The sequence below is a fragment of the Tachypleus tridentatus genome, chromosome 9, assembly GCF_004210375.1.
Source record: "Tachypleus tridentatus isolate NWPU-2018 chromosome 9, ASM421037v1, whole genome shotgun sequence".
Taxonomy (NCBI): Eukaryota; Metazoa; Arthropoda; class Merostomata; order Xiphosura; family Limulidae; genus Tachypleus; species Tachypleus tridentatus.
In genome coordinates, this window is record NC_134833.1 from 145,962,677 (window position 1) to 145,987,186 (window position 24,510).

Below are 24,510 nucleotides of genomic sequence, written 5' to 3' on the forward strand. Positions count from 1 at the left end.
GTAATCCGAGGGTCGCGGGTTCGAATCCCGGTCGCATCAAACATGCTCGCCCTTTCAGTCGTGGGGCGTTATAATGTTACGGTCAATCCCACTATTCGTTAGTAAAAGAGTAGCCCAAGAGTTGGCGGTGGGTGGTGATGACTAGCTGCCTTCCCTCTAGTCTTACACTGCTAAATTAGGGACGGCTAGCGCAGATAGTCCTCGAGTAGCTTTGCGCGAAATTCAAAAACAAACAAACAAACTTTCGAGATACGATCGTATCAGATTAAAGTAGTTCGTTGACTTTCATAAACAGTTTTATTTATTTAGTGGAAATATAATTTGTATAAAAAAGTTAATAATGTACTAAAATATTTCATTGCAATTTGTTAACCAAATTCAACAACCTAAGATACGTAAAACTTCCAAAGAAAGTGAGAAAAAGTTGGGAACAATTTAACGCCAATAGATGGCGCTATAACTAGTTACGTATTAGGCCATGTGACGTCGCTTTTGCAGCGGTAGGCATTTCCATGTAAATAACTGGACGGAAAGAAAAGTAGCAGATGAGGCTAAGGAGATGGAGAGACATGAAGGGGTAGAATAAATAGTAGGTTTTATTTCTATATTTGTGATTATTCTTTGGAATAAATAATTATATTGAGAATATTACATTGTGGTGCTTTACAATTAAACAAACGTATCAGTAGTAATTATTTGATGAGAACTGTCAGTCTGAGCGTAAAAATGACTCTCAAAATTTCTTTTACGCTAGTAATTAGCTTAGCACTAGTCAAGCCCGAAATACGAAAACCTTGAGATTAAACACGGACATTTCACACTTTTTACTTTTTTATATTTTTGTGTGACACGAAACTTGTCAAACTATTTTAAATTAACTGTTTTGTCTTGTAAAGAGGGTTTTTAACTGTTGTTATTTGTTTATTTAAAACTGTAACAAGTTTCCATTAGTTTATATATGACTTAAATTATAGCCCTTGTTGTGTCTGTTGGTTTATAGGTAACTTAAATTGTAACCCTTGTTGTGTCCGTTAGATTATGGATAACCTTAAGTTTAGCAAAGCGTAAGTCAAGACGGAAAAAAACAACATAAAACGAACTATTTTTAACGAACTAACTTTACCAGACGTCTTCACAAAAATAGTTCTACGAGATGAAGTATTTAAGTAGAAATTATTTACTATACAATGTTTATTTATCTTACATTTAAAAAATTCGGTTTACCACCTCAATGATGGTGGAATGATACATTATTATAACTTCGAGGTTTTCGTGACTGAGTCTCAATGGTTAATATCGACATATATAACCGATGTAACCAGAAAGGCGAAGGGCGTAAGGATTAATAAAAAGGGGGCTTAAACCAGAATGATTTTGTTTTTTTCTTTACAGTAAATAAAACTCAAGACCAGACTGTGCAGGAAAACTGTATCAGTTAAGGACATGAACAAGTCAAAAGAATTAAAATACATAGAATACTGAAGATTTCGTACGTTATTAATTATTATTACGTATCAAACTCCCCAAAGGTTATAATAAGATGTTCTTAATATACAAAAGCGATGATTTATGTATGTTAAATAAAGCATTCATTTAAGACTTTATGCTCGTAATTGTTTTACAGGGAAGAACGACACCAGATCTGTTTGGATGTGTCTTGCTGGAGCCATGAATAACATTCTCAGAATCACAGAACTTGAAAAGGCCTAGCAGCTAACAAGATAGATTAAGTGTACAACTTCTGAGCGAAGCTCACAGCTGGACAGTCCAGTATGACAGTGATATGGAGAACAGTTGTTGTTCTTCTGGTATTGGTGATTGTTGTCCTTCAAGTTAGTATATGATCTTTGACCTTTTAACCTTACATCATATATCATTCACTTGTTAGTAGACTCAAAAATAAGTATTAGCAGTGTTAGCACTGTAGTCGGCAATTACTACACTTTTCATGTTTTGTTCTTCATTTTATATTGAATACATCAACGTTCACTAACATTAGGGAAAGTGGCGTTATGTTTGAATACGTCAATGTTCACTAACCGTTAGGGAAAGTGGTGTCCTATTCAATATATCAACATATAATAACAGTAAGAATTTCTCTAAAATTATCTTCACGTTATTAATATTAATATCCGATCCGGCGAAGTTATCTATTTATATGAAAACTAGAAGGCTCGACATGGCCAGTTGGGTTAAGGCGTTCGACTTATCATTTGAGGGTCGCGGGTTCGAATCCCCGTCGCACCAAACATGCTCGCCTTTTCAGCCGTGGGAACATTATAATGTGACGGTCAATCCCACTATTCGTTGGTAAAAAGAGTAGCCCAACAGTTGGCGGTGGGTGGTGATGACTAGCTGCCTTCCCTCTAGTCTTACACTGCTAAATTAGGGACGGCTAGCGCAGATAGCCCTTGAGTAGCTTTGCGCGAAATTAAAAAACAAACGAATGTGAAAACTAGAACTCATTATGGAGGAAGAGGTCGATTGCACCTGACCTTCCAGGGTAATCCACATAATTACCGAAATATCAAAACAGAGAAAGCTAGAACTCATTAGTGAGTACAGTTAAATATACGTTTTCGGTGTTCCTACTTACAAAGATTACAAAAGCTTGTTTCATTAGTTGGACAATGATGTTTATTACCATTTTTGTTTTTATTTTCTAAAATAATGTTTAAGTAAGAGTTCTATTTCTTATAATTCACGTGAAATACCACTGTCATTTCTTTTGTTAGATAATTCACATGACTTTACTTAGTCGACTGGAGGCCAGGAAGAGTGGTCAGCAGCCATCGCCAGTCCACCACAACTGGGATAGAAAAGGCTATGAGGAAGCTGAAATACAAGAAGATAGAACCCGGATGTTGAAGACCATAGAACAGAGTAGTATACTGGACAGCAGCGGAGAGTTTCATATCGTTGACTTTTTGATTCACGCGGATTATTCTCGCCAGGTCAAACAAGACGTGACCATTGTCACTCAGACGAGTGTAAGTCATCTTCATTATGTAAACACTATCAGCGAGAGATGGCATGGCCCGATATCTGTGGTGGTGTTTTCACTAACTCCGGATATTCCGACAACAATAGAAGGTATTATACACTTGAGACGATGTTTCCCCAATGTTCGATGCAATACCACCTTCCATCTAGTCTATCCCCTCAACTTCCCTCAACAAGAACCCTCCCTTCCTCAATTAGATTCTCATCAGTTCGGAGACTGCGAGAGCTTGTTAGAAAAGTTGAAAACACTCAAGGTTGCTGACAATTATGCTCACTCTGTGGCATATCCCAATAATCTCTTAAGAAATATGGGAATAAGGAATGTTTGGACCGAGTTTATATTTGTACTAGACGTAGACTTGGTTCCAAGTAACCGTCTTCACGAAGAATTCCATGTGTTTGCCAGAGAGAACAGGTTGTTTCTAGAGTCGCATCAAGATGATAAAACTGTGTATGTCGTGCCAGCTTTTGAAATCAAAGAGGGAAGAGAGATTCCTGGAGATAAGGTCAAGTTACTTCAGCTTCTAGAGTTGATGGAGGTCAGACCGTTTGATTTTGAACTGTGCTGGAAATGTCAGAAACACACGGACTATGAAACCTGGCAGCGAGAACCATCTACATCCAAACTGGCTGTTCTCTTCGAAGTTCTATGGAGAGACCCTTGGGAACCGTTTTACATTGCGAGAAACACTGTTCCCATGTACGATGAACGCTTTCGACAGTATGGGTTCAACAGAATCAGCCAAGTAAGTTTCTCTTGTTCGTATTTATCTGTTTTCACTTATAGTTTCAAGTAAATTAAACAAGTGCATATTATTCACTATACTTATAGCCAAACTAGTTCAATTCCTTGGAGACTCCAGGAAACTGTGTATTTTGTAACAATTAGTGCAGTGTGTCGCCAGTTATAAGCAGACACACAAATATATCTAAATTAAATGATTATTTAAGTATAAACATTGTTTTAAAGTAAATCGTTTTAATATATGGTAATTAAAATAATAAAGAAACACATTAAAGGCAAGGTTATATCTTGAGTTTGTTAATGGTACAAAACATTGTTACAACAAAGGGATAGGAAAGTTATACAATGTACTAGACTTCTGTACAATAGAACATTGCTTCACCTTGTTTTAGTATAGTTTATCAAAATACAATTGTATAATACTTTTCTTTATAATTTCCACAATTTAGTCATGCTGTTTGACCGCCTTGTGACCTTTTCATTTTTAACATAATTCCGAGATATTACTAAGACTAAGCCATGGTAGCAAATGCTCCATATTCCACTTTATCATCAGTGTATCATTTCATGATTGAGGCAAGGTGTTGCTGAGAAAGGTGTGAAGAGCACTTATCCGAGTTTACTTATTTTACTGTTTATGGTTCGACTCCCACTTCAACCTTCTGGTTTGATTATCAGTTCTTATTAACAGTTGTTTTTAGCAGCACTCGTTAGTAGAAACTGGTTCTTATTAATGCTTATGTTACCGTTCCCCAGGTAACATTCTCATCTGTTCATAAAGGATCTTTCATGAGACATTTTACATCGCTTTAGAAGGGCTTCAGTTGTTAACCTTTTGACTTCTATTATTAACAGTAATAGTTTCATGTGTCTAATTCAAAGCCTTCTATACCGCACTGACTGAAACATGGACTTTCACCGCAATATTTTGGCATTGAGTGTCTTTAATAAGTGAAACCATTGATTCCTATACGCTGTTTGTATTGCATTTCAGTTTTAGTAATCATGGCTATATTTGCACTACTACTAATAGGCATAGCATTACCAGCCATACTTTTATAAACATTTACTGATACCGATATTTCTTATTGATTTGAATATAAACTGAAAAGCACGTGAGTGAACTCTGGAACATTTGTACAAGATAAAAGTGCCGCATACCCATTTTGTTATGCTCTTTGTGCTCTTTTTTCCCGTTGGTAAATATAACCACTATTTTACATAAGTTCATGTAAGAGACCTGTTTCCACTATTATATTTATGTCACAGATCTTAACTACAACGTATTTTCTCTTATTTCTAAAAGCTATTCTCATTTCTCACGGTGCTTTAAGCAAATGTTTGTTGTTTAAGGAAAAGATCTAGACAATGAGGTATCTGTGATCTGACCACCACGAGTATTGAAACCCGGTTCTAACGTTGTAAGTCTGCACACGTGCTGCTGTGCCACTGGAAGCACCTTCACCAACGAATAAGAACTAAGGCACCATAATTGCCAATAATGAGAGTGGACTGGTGGGCTATTTAACGAATGCCCATTTATTTCAAACTTTGTTCTGGTTTCTGGAAATGCATTAAGCAATAAATCCCGGAGTTCTATTATTCACTCCAACAGGTAGCGTTTTAGTGTTTACAGCTAGAAAAAAAGAAAAAAAAAAGAGAACCGTCACAAACTGTTTCAGAAGCATGGCCGTCAAGCGTAAAGTCCTGAAGCATTCCAATAAGTTACTATGAATTCCTCACGGATCAGAGTGTAGCTTGTAAATTAGGGAATAAAATTTCTCTCGTGCTGCATAGTATTAAAAAAATATTGTACAGACACACACACACTGAGCCTATGAAATTCGCCTTTGTTCCTATACGTTTGTTTATAGGGAGCTTTAATAATCATTGTTGGTGACTAATACTCGAGACTGCTCTTTTTATTTCGTTCAACCAACGTACTGTTATTACTATTTTAATCTATTCGGGATGATACGTTGATAATCCTACACCAACCAGTGGTTACAAACATGTTAAATTCGTGATTACTTCAGAATAGGGCAATAATTGTACGCCAATCTGTGACTACAGACAGACTGACAGACATTTTAATTTAGAAGTTAATTGAATGTCGATCTGTATCAAAGTTATTATATTTGCCAATCGGATTGATACACACAATTTTCTTTTACATTACAAACATATTTTAATGTACAAACATCAACACAATTTATAATAACGGTTATTCGAATGGTTATAATAAATAATGATTCATATACAAAAGTTTTACGAATTTGTAAACAACACTAGGTCTTCTATTTAGCCTGAAACTGAATATTTTATCGACGGTTCACGACGAATGAATAACTCAATGTTCATATTGTCACACTTCATTCAATGGCTTGCATCTCGCCATATACAAGCAGACTTTTCTCAGACGAAGATATCTAATGTCCTCCTGGAAACACCAACATCCGAAGTTAATTCACTGAAGTTAAACGATTTATAATATTCGAAATATATAAAAGTTCCTTATCAAATGTATGTACTTTTCTGATTAATAAACGTTTATCACAATTTTATATTCCAAGATTTATAGTGTGCTAAACTGTAGCAAACCAACAATATTCTCAAAACACTCATTTCGCGGACCAATTTATAAATTGCAGGCGAGGTTATCGAAAGTTCATTTAGCAAATATATTTCAGTTAAACATTGTTGATTATTACATTCGAGAATCTCCTACAATTTAGAGGCGGGAATTTTCCAACACATATTTAACAATATCAGTTACATAATGTCTAAATGTATATTTAACTGAAACAAACATCGATATTTAAATAAATATATATTAGTAAATCCGTTACGTACTGAACAGTTAACTATATACTGATTGTTCTACTGCAGTAGTTGTACTGAACACTTAACTATATAATCATAGTTCTTCTACAGTAGTTGTACTGAACACTTAACTATATAATCATAGTTCTTCTACAGTAGTTGTACTGAACACTTAACTATATAATCATAGTTCTTCTACAGTAGTTGTACTGAACACTTAACTATATAATCATAGTTCTTCTACAGTAGTTGTACTGAACACTTAACTATATAATCATAGTTCTTCTACAGTAGTTGTACTGAACACTTAACTATATAATCATAGTTCTTCTACAGTAGTTGTATTGAACACTTAACTATATAATCATAGTTCTTCTACAGTAGTTGTACTGAACACTTAACTATATAATCATAGTTCTTCTACAGTAGTTGTACTGAACACTTAACTATATAATCATAGTTCTTCTACAGTAGTTGTACTGAACACTTAACTATATAATCATAGTTCTTCTACAGTAGTTGTACTGAACACTTAACTATATAGTGTTTGTTCTTCTATAGTAATTGTATTGATCTCTTAAGAGTGATTCTTTTGTTTGAGTAGCTGTACTGAATATTTAACTGTATACTGATTGTTTTTCTACTGTAGTTGTACTGAATATTTAACTCCATACTGATTGTTCGTGTACAGTAGTTGTTTGAACTTTTAACTGTATACTGATCGTTCTTTACACTAGTTGTATCAAACACTTAACATTATATTGATTGTTCTTCTATAGCAGCTAGACTGAACCCTTAACTATATACTGAGTGTTATTCTACAGTATTTGTACTGAACACATAACAGTATAGTGGTTGTTCTTTTACAGTAGTTGTACTGAACACTTAACTATATGCTGATTGTTCTTCTACTGTAATATTACTGAACACTTAACTATATACTGTTTGTTCTTCTACAGTAGTTGTATTGTGCACTTACTGGAGACTGATTGTTTATCTACAGTTGTTTTACTGAACATTCATCTTTATGCTGATTATTCTTGCACAGTAGTTGTATTGAACACTTAACAGTATACTGATATTTTAACTTACTATCACTGTTACATCTTTGCAACAAAATTAAACCGGTTTATATTGGATTATACAAACATATAATAACATTATATTACTGTTTTAGCTTTAAAAAGAGATAAACTGGTTTATATGGGATGACACACAATAATGTGAACATTTTATCCACTTTGACGGCTTTAAACCAAACTGTTTATAGTACATTCTGAAACCCTATATAACTTGTTTACATAGCTAGACAGTTCATGTTGTTAATAACAGGGTATATAATGTTATTAATTGCAGGTAGTTAAATGGCAATTCATTCAGTTTCCGAGTCATATCCTGCAGACATTTTGTCACTAACAGGATATATAACTTTATTAATAGTGATATATATAACACAGTTCTTAATAATTGTTTTTATAATATGTATAATAGGGGTAGATACAGCTCTGTTTTTAATAACGTCATGTATAACATTATTAATAGTGGTGGATGTAATTCTACTCTTAATAAAAGTGTATTTATGATGTAATGAGTTTGATATATTAATAGCAGTAGATAAAGTAGTCATATATATATATTAGGCTCACTTCTTCTATAGTTCTTGGACTAGCAGAAGCATAACACGTGGGGTGTCCCTATCTATATTGTGTGGCCCCTACAGCTAGGATTTTAACACTCCTGGAGGATCACACAACAGTGATAGGATCAAAGATAGTATTTTCTTAATCCCTGGTATTTATTTGTACTCTTCAGACATGTGCGCTGATTGAATGCCTCATGGAGAGGAAAGAGGTAGAGGTGATTACGTCATAGTTCTATGAAGTGGAACTAGAGAGCATGTTGCTAGGGGTTGATTGCTAGACTCTCATGCATACGGAAGATATACAGAGGGTGTGCTGTTAGGGCCACAAAGTCTCACGAGTGTGTGAATTGGTAGATGTAGATCAATATTATACGAAATGTACTGTAGTAAAGCCTTAAAACTAATAATTTAATCTAATTTGCATAGTGTTGATTCTACAGTTTAGCTTTATAAGTAAAGCATTGACTATGTTTTTCAAAGGTGGAAAATGTTCTTAAGAGCAGTGTTGCTATAAACCGTGGCTCATCGTAAGATGTCTCTGTGTATTATTACGTCATTAATGTTTCGATATAATTATGTTGTAAAGCTTACAAGAAAAACTATCCTTTTTAATGAAACAAGTATTATCACGAGTATTATCCATCATTTGAATGAGGCACTTATTGCAACCCATTATCTGTTACTTTATGTATAAAATGCTTCACTAATTCATTAGTTTAGAGGTTTTACTTCTATGTTTTTATTACATCACACACGTTTCTACTGTTTCTCGGAACAGATAGGCTTACTAACATGTTTAATGTACTGATACAAGTTAAAACAATCTTACGAACTCTGTAGTTTTCTCTTATATTACTTTTGCGAAGGCTGACAGTATTACTGAAGCAGAAGACGGTAAGCTCATCATTGTTTCAACTTGTCTCTAAAAGTTTAAAATAAAACCTCTATTCTAACAACAATCTTACTGTTTTACTAGTTTAAATATGATATTCATTTACGTACAAAATATGAAATTTACTGTTTTTAACAGAATATTTCATTTTACTCGTAACTTTATGTTTATCACTTCTATACGTTTTTACAAAGGCGGATGGTGTTACTATGCTTCACAAGAACTGTATTCAAATTTAAAACTGTCTCAAGGATGTTTATGTTTTTCATATATATTATATGTGTTTCCATAAGATGGTAAGTATTACTGAGTTCTATACTAGGGACAATGTTAGTAGTTTTTAGTTAGACCGCTGATTCATCAATAGTATTCCACTTTATTTGCACAGCGTACTTTTGGTTTATATAGAGAACACATTTCTGATTCATTAGTTCTAAAGTTTTCCATTCTATGTTTAATAGATACTGGTATTATTACGTTTAATGATATAGATAAAATAAACTACTATTTTAATCTTATGAATGTTTTGGCTTACACGTACATATTTTTTTACAAATGCAGATGGTGTTACTAAGGATAGTGTTAACTTTATAACTCATACGTACCTGGTATGTCTAGCTAAATATGAAGTTGTTTTGGTTGTTTTGGAATTTCGCACAAAGCTACTCGAGGGTTATCTGTGCTAGCCGTCCCTAATTTAGCAGTGTAAGACTAGAGGGAAGGCAGCTAGTCATCACCACCCACCGCCAACTCTTGGGCTACTCTTTTACCAACGAATAGTGGGATTGGCCGTCACATTATAACGCCCCCACGGCTGGGAGGGCGAGCATGTTTAGCGCAACGCGGGCGCGAACCCGCGACCCTCGGATTACGAGTCGCACGCCTTACGCGCTTGGCTATGCCAGGCTGCTAAATATGAAACTGTGTCTTGTATACCTATTTAGCAACTTGCTTAAATGTTCATCTCTTTCGACTCTCAAGTTTGCCATAAATGTTTAAGCTAGCACATAATTATCTCAGCTTTGCTCTTTACCCCTCACTGGTACAGCTGTAAGTTTTGAGGATTTACAACGCTACAATCAAGGGTTCGATGCCCCTCGCTAGACACAGCAGGTAACCCGATGTGCTTTGCTGTAAGAAACACACACTCTTTGATCTTTTGTAAGGTTGCGAGTGCATTTGTTCAAATTCTTTTACGTTTGAGGTTGAACATTAATTGCAACAAAAAATAATAACTGAATTTAGTTTTCTTTGTGTAAGTGTAAAAGGTAATGCTGTAACATTTATTTCAAAATGTATGTTAAAATATCTCGTGATAAATTTAGTGTTTATTTACACATAATGTTTCACAAATGAAAAGTATAAACAATATCTGAACTATTAGTATGAACGTAATGTACAAATTTGTATGAAAACTAATTCAATATTTTATAACTTGTTTATCTTAAAGTTTTGCATGAAACATGAGTTGTATATAATAAAATTATAGAATATTGATTTCTAACTGATAGTTTGTATAATTTTAAAGCGAAAAGATAACACTATATAACAAAATTTTTCACTTCTTCTTGTTCCTGGATAGAAAGTGTTATTTCCCAATTGCTTATGCTTAAAGTAAATGGAAAAGACCTATTTTTCTCTTCAAACTTTGCCTTTGGGACCTGAGAGCCTATAACGTAAACATGATGGGAGACTATATTTGGGGGCTGACACGTGAAAGTGATTTACATTGCAGCTGCAAATCTCGAAAAACTACTCACTTCTAAACATTTTCGCACAACTTTAGTATAAATACATGTAAATCTTGATTCATGTGTTGTTTTATTCAGACCTTATGTAAACGAAAATGTGCAAATTTTCCCGTTTTTACACAGAAAATAAATTAATTTCTAAATTTCATTATCCAGGTCACAAAAGCAAAGTTTGAAGGGAATAATGGTCATTTTCTGTACTTTTACAATTAAGAAATAACGTATACTATCCAGTAACAAAATTTGTGTTACATAGTGTTATCCGTGTTGCCACAACAGTTTCAAAATCAACATGAAGAATTATCTGTTTTGAAACAGAGAAAAATCACTTGATCGATAACTAAAACCACGTTTACCATTATGAACATCAACTGTTTTTATATTCATAATAGTTTAAATGATGAAGTGGAGTTTTGAAAGAGAGGAAAATAAGAGTTTCTGGTTTGTTTGTCAGTTTCATATAAACAAATTCATAAGACATCTTAGCCTTAGGCAAATACACGTTAAAACGTTATACTATTTCCAGTGATTGTTGTTCTTTACTGATATGTTACAATCGCCCACAATATTTGTATGTTTCATCTCTATCAGATATTTTCTTCCCACGTACTGTGAAGTCTCAAGGTTTGCCCCTGGTCTTTCTAATACTCACCGTTTCGTTATGATAATTTTCCATACTTGTCTTTAGACATTGATGTTTTTAATAGTTCTTTTCTAGTCAACCTCCATGTGTCTGTCACTTTTATTTTACTCTAATAAAACTAATTATAGTTTTCATTAAAAAATCTCTCAACACCTTTTTATATAACGCTCTATGGTCTGACATGGCCACGTGGGTGAGGCACTTAACTCGTAATATGAGGGTCGCGGGTTCGAATCCCCGTCACACCAAACATGCTCGCCCTTTCAGCCGTGGGGTAGTTATAATGCGACGGCCAATTTTTCGTTGGTAAAATAGTAGCCCAAGAGTTGGCGGTGGGTGGTGATGACTAGCTGCCTTCCCTCTAGTATTACACTGCAAAATTAGGGATGACTAGCGCAGATAGCCCTCGTGTAGCTTTGCGCGAAATTAAAAAAAAATCAAACATAACGCTCTCGTGTCCGACCGTGTTACACGGGAATGTAAGCACACTTACAACAGTACTTTGACAAAAATAGAAAAATACTTTCTCGAAAATCAGGTATAGCCTTTATGACGTAATTCAACTCTCTTTATATATCACTCATTCGGTTACACCACCATTCCCAGTTTATAGGAATGTAGGTTTTACGTTTTATAGTTTTGAATAATATGGAAAACGTTTATGTTTCGTGCAACAGTATCTATAAATTACTGTAACATAGGGTGAACTTTCAGGTTTAGTGTAACAGTATCTATAAATTACTGTAACATAGGGTGAACTTTGTGTAATTATATCTGTATAGTTCTGTAATACACGGTGAACTTTTAGAGTTCGTGTATCTGTATCTATACAGTTCTGTAATACATGGTGAACTTTCAGGTTTCGTGTAACTGTATCTATACAGTTCTGTAATACATAGTGAACGTTCGGGTTCATATAACAGTATCTACACAGTTCTGTAATGTATAGTGAATGTTTGGGTTCATGTAACAGTGTTATACAGTTCTGTAATACATAGTGAACGTTCAGGTTCATGTAACAGTGTTATACTGTTCTGTAATACATAATGAACTTTCAGGTTCATGTAACAGTGTTATACAGTTCTGTAATACATAGTGAACGTTCAGGTTCATGTAACAGTGTTATACAGTTCTGTAATACATAATGAACGTTCAGGTTCATGTAACAGTGTTATACAGTTCTGTAATACATAATGAACGTTCGGGTTCATGTAACAGTGTTATACAGTTCTGTAATACATAATGAACGTTCGGGTTCAGGTAACAGTGTTATACAGTTCTGTAATACATAATGAACGTTCGGGTTCATGTAACAGTGCTATACAGTTCTGTAATACATAATGAACGTTCGGGTTCATGTAACAGTGTTATACAGTTCTGTAATACATAATGAACGTTCAGGTTCATGTAACAGTGTTATACAGTTCTGTAATACATAATGAACGTTCAGGTTTATGTAACAGTGTTATACAGTTTTGTAATACATAATGAACGTTCAGGTTCATGTAACAATGTTATACAGTTCTGTAATACATAATGAACGTTCAGGTTCATGTAACAGTGTTATACAGTTCTGTAATACATAATGAACGTTCAGGTTCATGTAACAGTGTTATACAGTTCTGTAATACATAATGAACGTTCAGGTTCATGTAACAGTGTTATGCAGTTCTATACTGATCAAAAGTTTTATGTTTCTTTTGTGTTTTGATTTTGTCTTCTGATGATTCTAAGCTTACCTTACTTTACTATAACCTGTTTCAGATTTCGAAATAATCTCTTTCATTTCCTATGATGATTCTAAACTTACCTTACTGTACTATAACCTGTTTCAGATTTAGAAATAATCTCTTTCATTTCCTATGATGATTCTAAACTTACCTTACTGTACTATAACCTGTTTCAGATTTAGAAATAATCTCTTTCATTTCCTATGATGATTCTAAACTTACCTTACTGTACTATAACCTGTTTCAGATTTAGAAATAATCTCTCATTTCCTATGATGATTCTAAACTTACCTTACTGTACTATAACCTGTTTCAGATTTAGAAATAATCTCTCATTTCCTATGATGATTCTAAACTTACCTTACTGTACTATAACCTGTTTCAGATTTAGAAATAATCACTTTCATTTCCTATGATGATTCTAAACTTACCTTACTTTACTATAACCTGTTTCAGATTTAGAAATAATCACTCAGTGAAAGGGATAATACAGCATATTTTAGTCTCGCCTTCACTTGTGTGTTACCCACAGACTCTTCAAAATGGTGGACATGTGACGTTTGTGTCTCGCTGATTATTTAATTGCAAACAACGCGTGTATGTTTCGGGATAACGACGTTAGACACGGGGTTCTTTCAGATTACTGTTAAAAGTGTTAAGTGCTACTTACAAGTGCACGTAAAGGTACATAGTTGCTTAAGCCTCCTTGTTTTACCGGGTAGTAATTTTGTGAGCCCTCTTTCCCTCTTGTTTTCGCCATTTTTTTTGCCATACTTTTCCTCGTTTTAATTAATAATACTTCGCGCGCTGCCAGAGTAAAGAGCTCCCCGTCTATTTGTCAGATTCTCATTACTTCAAGACCTAAAGCTGTCGAGAACACGAGTGATGGAAACCTTTATTGTAATCCCCGTGTCTCTAATCTACAGAACGATTTTCGAGAGCTGTTTCCACAAGTACAAGCGTTCCGAGTTCTCAGAAAACACAGATGGTCACAAGTTCACACAGAGACGAAGTAAGGAGACTACTGGGAGAAGAAAGTAGTGAAATAATAGATACAGAATTCTGTACAACATTAATCTAGCATTATTTATTTTTTATATTTATTTCGGGTTCTGTTTGGTTATAACAAACTAACATTAGTAAGAGAATATAGTTTAAGACGATGTTGTAAAAGATAATACAGTTTAAGATAATATTGTGTAATGTAATAGGGTGTAAGATAATAGTCTAAAGAAGTAGTGTAAGGGTAATGTGACTACCATTATTTTAATCATCAATAACTTGACTGTCAGTTACGTCACCGGAGGTAATGTAACCATCAACAGTAAACACCAATAACGTAAGTACCAACAATGTTAATCATGGACGGACAGTTACTGTTGATTTCTCTCACTGGTCACTAGGAGGTAGTAGAAAAATAACGACTTGGTGATGTAAGCAGTCAAAATTAAGAAATCAACATTGACACTCGAAGACTGGTGACTTCTGGATGTAACAATCAATGTGTTGGTTACCCTATGTTTGAAATCTTGCCGAGGCTCCATTTATTTGATTTTTGAAATTTGGTAGTGATTAATACATTTAGAAATGGAATAGATCATGGTCACTGGTCATTGCTTTTAAGGTAAAAGGACGAAAGGAATTTTTAAAGGGTCAGAATGCTGCACGAGCATCACTAATAAAGCAGGAGACCAAGTACAATCAGCACGAGAAGTGACTGTTGAGAAGTTAAAACACACTCAGGAATTGTTCGTTTCTGTTTACAGTGGCTGATTATTAAACCATGAATAAAGATATGAGCAAGAGAACTCAGAAGCTTCAGGTCTTTGTATAATATTCAGATTTTGTGGACGGCACAACTTTATATTTCATACATTGTGTTCCTGATGAGGTTATTAATGTTTCATTTATTCTTAGAATATCTTACAACTGTGGTTCTGACACTAAAATTACCATTTCTTCCGATTAGCAAATGTGTTCTATTACGTTTAGATTTTATAAAATTTATTGAGATGTCAACTAGCTATGACCTTGATAGATATGACTTTGAAGATTTTCAGGATTTATTTACTGTTGTCTAAGATATGTATTATTTGCAGTCACTGTTTGTTGGATATATGTTATCTATTTCTTTTGTTGTTCTTACATTTGTTCACGTTATTTATTGTACTATATAATATATTGAATGCCATTGCTTTTTATTTTAACATAATATAATTTTAATTTTATTATCTGGCTACACTTCGTGAGACATTATTGGGATTACGGCGGAAACTTAATTAAACTCAATACTTACTTTATTAAGTATTAATAAAGCTAATTAATTTAACTTAATACTTAATAAAGCTAATTAATTAAACTCAATACTTTCTTTATTAAGTATTAATAAAGCTAATTAATTAAACTCAATACTTTCTTTATTAAGTATTAATAAAGCTAATTAATTAAACTTAATACTTAATAAAGCTAATTAATTAAATTCCATACTTACTTTATTAACACTTAATAAAGCTAATTAATTAAACTCGATACTTACTTTATTAATACTTAATAAAGCTAATTAATTAAACTCGATACTTACTTTATTAATACTTAATAAAGCTAATTAATTAAACTCCCTACTTACTGTATTAATACTTAGTAAAGCTAATTAATTAAACTCAATACTGTATTAATACTTAATAAAACTAATTAATTCAACTCAATACTTACTTTATTAATACTTAATAAAGCTAATTAATTAAACTCGATACTTACTTTATTAATACCTAATAAAACTAATTAATTAAACTCGATACTTAGCTAATAAAGCTAATTAATTAAACTCACTACTTACTGTATTAATACTTAGTAAAGCTAATTAATTAAACTCAATACTGTATTAATACTTAATAAAACTAATTAATTCAACTCAATACTTACTTTATTAATACTTAATAAAACTAATTAATTAAACTCGATACTTACTTTATTAATACTTAATAAAGCTAATTAATTAAACTCACTACTTACTGTATTAATACTTAGTAAAGCTAATTAATTAAACTCACTACTTACTGTATTAATACTTAGTAAAGCTAATTAATTAAACTCAATACTTACTTTATTAATACTTAATAAAACTAATTAATTAAACTCGATACTTACTTTATTAATACCTAATAAAACTAATTAATTAAACTCGATACTTACTTTATTAATACTTAATAAAGCTAATTAATTAAACTCACTACTTACTGTATTAATACTTAGTAAAGCTAATTAATTAAACTCAATACTGTATTAATACTTAATAAAACTAATTAATTCAACTCAATACTTACTTTATTAATACTTAATAAAACTAATTAATTAAACTCGATACTTACTTTATTAATACTTAATAAAACTAATTAATTAAACTCGATACTTACTTTATTAATTAAACTCACTACTTACTGTATTAATACTTTAAAGCTAATTAATTAAACTCAATACTTACTTTATTAATACTTAATAAAACTAATTAATTAAACTCGATACTTACTTTATTAAGTACTAATAAAGTATCTATCGTTTACATCTGTAAGCTTATATTAAAGATGAAAAACAATTTTAAACAGTTTTGAAAACTTTGTTGATTTATGTTGTAACGTCACTGATTACCCATGTATCCATTCAGTGTTGTGTGGACAGAGAAAAGTATAATATTTCCATAGTAAGTAGGTACAAATTCACCTGCGTCCTCGAACAGTTTTCTTTTCCGCTCAGGAACACAGCTGACAAGGAATGATGAAACTTTAACCGGTTTCACACAGAGCTGGTTCTAATCAGGTGAACCAACATAGTTTCTGGCTTTATAACGTTCACAGCAGGACATTAAATCATTCATTCGGTTAGGAAATGTCACGTGCTAATCCGATAAATCTAGGAACTTTGCAGAGAGAGAAAGAGAACGAGGTATTAGAAAGATGTTCCCTGTACGCATCTTCTATTTAATAGTACTCTTGTACACGTGAAAAAAAAAATGTTACTACGTTCATTCACTATGGAGAAAAATAAAACTTATGAAGATAGATCTTCATTCATAGAAAGGAATTCAGTTATCATAAACATGCGACTGTGTAACATTTTTATGTCGGATGAATAACAACATATCACACTAACTGTACTACTTTAAGACTATTATAAAGATATCATTGGTTTAGTTCTTCACTGTTTACAGTGTTTTTGTTTAACTCAAAATGCGGAGATCAAAGCTTCAGTAGGTTCGTCATTAGTGTCTATTTCAGTGGTAGTAATTACTTTAATCAAACTGTAATCCAGTATTAAGGACAGCTGTGATATTCAGAAGGTAACTGCCTTTAGCACTGTTATAATGACTAGACCATTCCATGATTCTGTATTGTATTATTGTGACTGGTATAGTACTAGTTAATTCAGTACTGTATTAATGTGATTAGTATAGTGACTAGTCTATTCCAAGATCCTGTACTGTACAACTGTGACTGGCATAGTGACTACACCATTTCATAGCATTGTATTGTGTAACTGTGACTGGTATAATAACTTATTCATTACATGATTCTGTACTGTATTACTGTGACTAGTATAGTGACTTGTTTATTACATGATTCTGTACTGCATTACTGTGACTACTAGTTCAGTGACTTGTTCATTACACGATTCTGTACTGTATTACTGTGACTAGTATAGTGACTTGTTCACTTCATAATTCTGTACTGTGTTACTGTGACTAGTATAGTGACTTGTTCACTTCATAATTGTGTACTGTGTTACTGTGACTAGTATAGTGACTTGTTTATTACATGATTCTGTACTGTATTACTGTGACTACTGGTACAGTGACTTGTTCATTACACGATTCTGTACTGCATTACTGTGACTACTAGTGCAGTGACTTGTTCATTACACAATTCTGTACTGTATTACTGTGACTAGTATAGTGACTTGTTTATTACATGATTCTGTACTGTATTACTGTGACTACTGGTACAGTGACTTGTTCATTACACGATTCTGTACTGCATTACTGTGACTACTAGTGCAGTGACTTGTTCACTTCATAATTCTGTACTGTGTTACTGTGACTAGTATAGTGACTTGTTTATTACATGATTCTGTACTGTATTACTGTGACTACTGGTACAGTGACTTGTTCATTACACGATTCTGTACTGCATTACTGTGACTACTAGTGCAGTGACTTGTTCACTTCATAATTCTGTACTGTGTTACTGTGACTAGTATAGTGACTTGTTCATTACACGATTCTGTACTGCATTACTGTGACTACTAGTGCAGTGACTTGTTCACTTCATAATTCTGTACTGTGTTACTGTGACTAGTATAGTGACTTGTTTATTACATGATTCTGTACTGTATTACTGTGACTACTGGTACAGTGACTTGTTCATTACACGATTCTGTACTGCATTACTGTGACTACTAGTGCAGTGACTTGTTCACTTCATAATTCTGTACTGTGTTACTGTGACTAGTATAGTGACTTGTTTATTACATGATTCTGTACTGTATTACTGTGACTACTGGTACAGTGACTTGTTCATTACACGATTCTGTACTGCATTACTGTGACTACTAGTGCAGTGACTTGTTCACTTCATAATTCTGTACTGTGTTACTGTGACTAGTATAGTGACTTGTTTATTACATGATTCTGTACTGTATTACTGTGACTACTGGTACAGTGACTTGTTCATTACATGATTCTGTACTGTGTTACTGTGACTAGTATAGTGACTTGTTTATTACATGATTCTGTACTGTATTACTGTGACTACTGGTACAGTGACTTGTTCATTACACGATTCTGTACTGTGTTACTGTGACTAGTATAGTGACTTGTTTATTACATGATTCTGTACTGTATTACTGGCTGGTATAACGACTATAATAATCCTAACTGACAAACTACATATAAGTGTGTGTGGACTACAATAACCCAAACTGAGAAACCCTATATAAGTGTATGTGGACTACAATAACTCTAACTGACAAATCCTATAAGTGTATGTGGACTACAATAACCCTAACTGACAAATCCTATAAGTGTATGTGGACTACAATAACCCTAACTGACAAATCCCATAAGTGTATGTGGACTACAATAACCCTAACTGAGCAATCCTATATAAGCGAAAGTCGACTACAATAGTAGTAACTGACAAACTTTCTATAAGTGTATGTGGACCATAAAAAACCTGACAAGCTCTCTATATATATCCATTAAAATAGATTGTTGGCCTTTGCTGTACAAAATGTATAATGAAACAACCTATTGAATTAATAACGTGGTAATGTATCAATCTTACAGCATGTCTAGTGAATTACGTCACTTATAACATACGCCGTCAAACTGAAGATTGCTTATAAATGATTAATTTTCTTGTAGTGAAATATGGGGTGTCATATGATGGAGGCGACTGACATAAGCCTTGTTTGTATGGAAATGTGGACTTTTTAATCTTCTAGATTCTATCATCTTTTCATTCACAAGAACCAATAGTAACAGAGGACAAAAGAGGAAACGTCTTCAAATAGTCAACGGTTTTTTAGGGTTAGTGAAGTGTCCTGGAAAGAAATTTAATCGCACAATAATTAAAACGAGATAAAAATCATTTATAGTAACGTTCCTATAATGTACTGAAGTTCTAATAAGTTTCATTGAATTATGTTTGTTTAAAATATTAAATATTAGCTGGAGTTACCGTCCATAGTTTGGAAGTTATGTAAATTCGTGATTAATGGAAGGTTATATTAAGACATGAAAAGATAATTCCTTTATATACAATTGTAAACAAACAAACGCATATAACAACTGCAAAACACAAGTTGTGAAACATTAAATGCATCATGTCCGCGTGGATCCAACAAAATATTTTTGCCAAATTTAGTGAATATCCATGTACAAGAGGTGAAATAGTAACATGGACATACATAGACAGTACTGTTATACTGGTTCTACTTAGAATATTTTAGTTCCTGGATTTTGGTTCTTCTTAGAGGTTTTAGAAGTTAGAGATAATTGTTCTAGCTAGAATGTTTTAGTACCTGTGTAAATGTTCTAGCTAGAATGTTTTAATACCTGTGTAAATGTTTTAGCTAGAATGTTTTAATACCTGTGTAAATGTTTTAGCTAGAATGTTTTGGTACCTGTGTAAATGTTCTAGCTAGAATGTTTTAGTACTTATATAATTGTTCTAAATAGAATGTTTTAGTACCTGTGTAAATGTTTTAGCTAGAATGTTTTTACCTGTGTAATTGTTCTAGCTAGAATGTTTTAGTACCTGTATAATTGTTCTTCCTAGAATGTTTTAATACCTGTGTAATTGTTCTTAGCTAGAATGTTTTAGTACCTGTGTAATTGTTCTAGCTAGAATGTTTTAGTACCTGTATAATTGTTCTTCCTAGAATGTTTTAGTACCTGTGTAAATGTTCTAGCTAGAATGTTTTGGTACCTGTGTAAATGTTCTAGCTAGAATGTTTTAGTACCTGTGTAATTGTTCTAGCTAGAATGTTTTAGTACCTGTATAATTGTTCTAGTTGGAATGTTTTAGTACCTGTATAATTGTTCTAGCTAGAATTTTTAGTATCTGTGTAATTGTTCTAGCTAGAATGTTTTAGTACCTGTATAATTGTTCTAGCTAGAATGTTTTAGTATCTGTGTAATAGTTCTAGATAGAATGTTTTAGTACCTGTATAATTGTTCCAGCTGGGATGTTTTAGTACCTGTATAATTGTTCTAGCTGGAATATTTTAGTACCTGTATAGTTGTTCTAGCTAGAATGTTTTAGTACCTGTATAATTGTTCTAGTTGGAATGTTTTAGTACCTGTATAATTGTTCTAGTTGGAATGTTTTAGTACCTGTATAATTGTTCTAGCTAGAATGTTTTAGTACCTGTATAATTGTTCTAGCTAGAATGTTTTAGTATCTGTGTAATAGTTCTAGATAGAATGTTTTAGTACCTGTGTAAATGTTCTAGCGAGAATGTTTTAGTACCTGTGTAAATGTTCTAGCTAGAATGTTTTTACCTGTGTAATTGTTCTAGCTAGAACTGTTTTAGTACCTGTATAATTATTCTAGTTGGAATGTTTTAGTACCTGTGTAATTGTTCTAGCTGGAATGTTTTAGTACTTGTATAATTGTTCTAGCTGGAATGTTTTAGTACCTGTATAATTGTTCTAGCTGGAATGTTTTAGTACCTGTATAATTGTTCTAGCTAGAATGTTTTAGTATCTATATAATTGTTCTAGCTAGAATGTTTTAGTACCTGTATAATTGTTCTAGCTGGAATATTTTAGTACCTGTATAATTGTTCTAGCTGGAATGTTTTAGTACCTGTATAATTGTTCTAGCTGGAATGTTTTAGTACCTGTATAATTGTTCTAGTTAGAATGTTTTAGTACCTGTGTAATTGTTCTAGCTGGAATGTTTTAGTACTTGTATAATTTTCTAGCTGGAATGTTTTAGTACCTGTATAATTGTTCTAGCTGAAATGTTTTAGTACCTGTATAATTGTTCTAGCTAGAATGTTTTAGTACCTGTATAATTGTTCTAGCTGGAATGTTTTAGTATCTGTATAATTGTTCTAGCTGGAATGTTTTAGTACCTGTATAATTGTTCTAGTTAGAATGTTTTAGTACCTGTGTAATTGTTCTAGCTGGAATGTTTTAGTACGTGTATAATTGTTCTAGCTGGAATGTTTTAGTACCTGTATAATTGTTCTAGCTGGAATGTTTTAGTACCTCTATAATTGTAGTAGTTGGAATGTTTTAGTACCTGTATAATTGTTCTAGTTGGAATGTTTTAATACCTGTATAATTGTTCTAGTTAGAATGTTTTAGTACCTGTGTAATTGTTCTAGCTGGAATGTTTTAGTACCTGTATAATTGTTTTAGTTGGAATGTTTTAGTACCTGTATAATTGTTCTAGTTGGAATGTTTTAGTACCTGTATAATTGTTCTAGCTGGAATGTTTTAGTACCTGTATAATTGTTCTAGTTGGAATGTTTTAGTACCTGTATAATTGTTCTAGTTGGAATGTTTTAGTACCTGTATAATTGTTCTAGTTGGAATGTTTTAGTACCTGTATAATTGTTCTAGCTGGAATGTTTTAGTACCTGTATAATTGTTCTAGTTGGAATGTTTTAGTACCTGTATAATTGTTCTAGCTGGAATGTTTTAGTACCTGTATAATTGTTCTAGCTGGAATGTTTTAGTACCTGTATAATTGTTCTAGTTGGAATGTTTTAGTACCTGTATAATTGTTCTAGCTGGAATGTTTTAGTACCTGTATAATTGTTCTAGCTGGAATGTTTTAGTACCTGTATAATTGTTCTAGCTGGAATGTTTTAGTACCTGTATAATTGTTCTAGCTGGAATGTTTTAGTACCTGTATAATTGTTCTAGTTGGAATGTTTTAGTGCCTGTATAATTGTTCTAGTTGGAATGTTTTAGTACCTGTATAATTGTTCTAGCTGGAATGTTTTAGTACCTGTATAATTGTTCTAGTTGGAATGTTTTAGTACCTGTATAATTGTTCTAGCTGGAATGTTTTAGTACCTGTATAATTGTTCTAGTTGGAATGTTTTAGTACCTGTATAATTGTTCTAGCTGGAATGTTTTAGTACCTGTATAATTGTTCTAGTTGGAATGTTTTAGTACCTGTATAATTGTTCTAGTTGGAATGTTTTAGTACCTGTATTACTTCTGGATGAAATATTTTAATGCTACTACCAAGAATTGTTTTGGAAAATAAAATTTGGTAATTTTTAGAATATGATGTTTTTAACATTTTGTCTAATTGTTTGAGTCAGTCGACAAATCGTTTAGGATTTCTGTTCAAATAGTAAAGGTTTCATATATGAGAAACGAAACGTATCTCCTAAAACACTTAAAGTATATATTTGTTAACACTTTCGGTCCAGTGGCCTCATATATGAGTGACATGATTTTATGGTAATGTATCACCTCTCATATGTGAGTGACATGAATTTATAGTAATGTATCACCACACTCATATATGAGTGACATGTTTTTATGGTAATGTATCATCTCTCTCATATATGAGTGACATGAATTTATAGCAATGTATCACCTCTCTCATATATGAGTGACATGTTTTTATGGTAATGTATCATCTCTCTCATATATGAGTGACATGATTTTATGGTAATGTATCACCTCTCTCATATATGAGTGACATGTTTTTATAGTGATGTATCACCTCTCTCATATATGAGTGACATGTTTTTATTGTAAGTATCATCTTTCTCATATATGAGTGACATGATTTTATGGTAATGTATCACCTCTCTCATATATGAGTGACATGTTTTTATAGTGATGTATCACCTCTCTCATATATGAGTGACATGTTTTTATTGTAAGTATCATCTCTCTCATATATGAGTGACATGAATTTATAGTAATGTATCACCTCTCTCATATATGAGTGACATGTTTTTATAGTAATGTATCATCTCTATCACATATGAATGACGTACATATGTCGTAAAATTCACGTCACAGAAACGTGATTCACAGCACTTTAGATTTGTAAGGGTACATGTGAGTCTGGTTCGTAAGACTTATTCTTGAGTTTTTGTTATGGTTTTAAAATAATGTTTAGGTTGAAACACACTTACTTGTATGCACGTGTATTATAAGACAATAAAAATTTGATTATACGTACAAACCTTTGAATTGTAAATGCTCATTGAAAACGTTATGTTTTTCTATTTTTTTCAATTCATGCATTGCAAAAATAAAGTATACATCTTGTTAGAACAAACACGACACGAGTGATATGGACTTTGAAGTATATAGACTTTTCTGAAATTAATAAAATCTATATTTATTCCAAATAACCCTAAATCAGACTAAGGATTAACATTCGGTACAAAAAAAATGAAGTTAGACAAATGTGACCATGAAAGCGAATGTGCTAAGAAGCATGACTACACAAGTGTTTACACAAAACTCACCAGAGTTAAATAATGAAAATTATTGACTTTTTGTTATGGTTTTAACACCGAAACATTAAGCCTGCATTTATGAAAAAATCAGGATATTAACTGATTGTTTTTAAAGGAGTGTTTTTTTTTCATCTTTGTTTTGTGTTGAATGAAAATAAAACTTGGTCTTTTGAAAAATTTAAATGATGTAATGAAAAATCATTGTTTTATTTCTTGTGTAGGGTGTCATGTTTAGATCACCCACGTTTATCCTGTAGGGTGTCATGTTTAGATCACCCAC

At 32.6% G+C, this 24,510-nt stretch overlaps 1 protein-coding gene across 1 annotated transcript in view; it reads left to right on the forward strand.

Annotated features, from left to right (window-relative positions):
* Positions 1–528: 528 nt before the first annotated feature.
* Positions 529–24,510, forward strand: part of LOC143226608 (beta-1,4-glucuronyltransferase 1-like) — a 57,123-nt gene continuing 33,141 nt past the window's right edge. Inside the window, exons 1-3 of the mRNA XM_076457804.1 lie at positions 529–589; positions 1,625–1,832; positions 2,736–3,749. Of these exons, the coding sequence (XP_076313919.1) occupies positions 1,773–1,832; positions 2,736–3,749 (1,074 nt within the window). The 5' untranslated portion in view covers positions 529–589; positions 1,625–1,772. The remainder of the gene's footprint in view (positions 590–1,624; positions 1,833–2,735; positions 3,750–24,510) is intronic.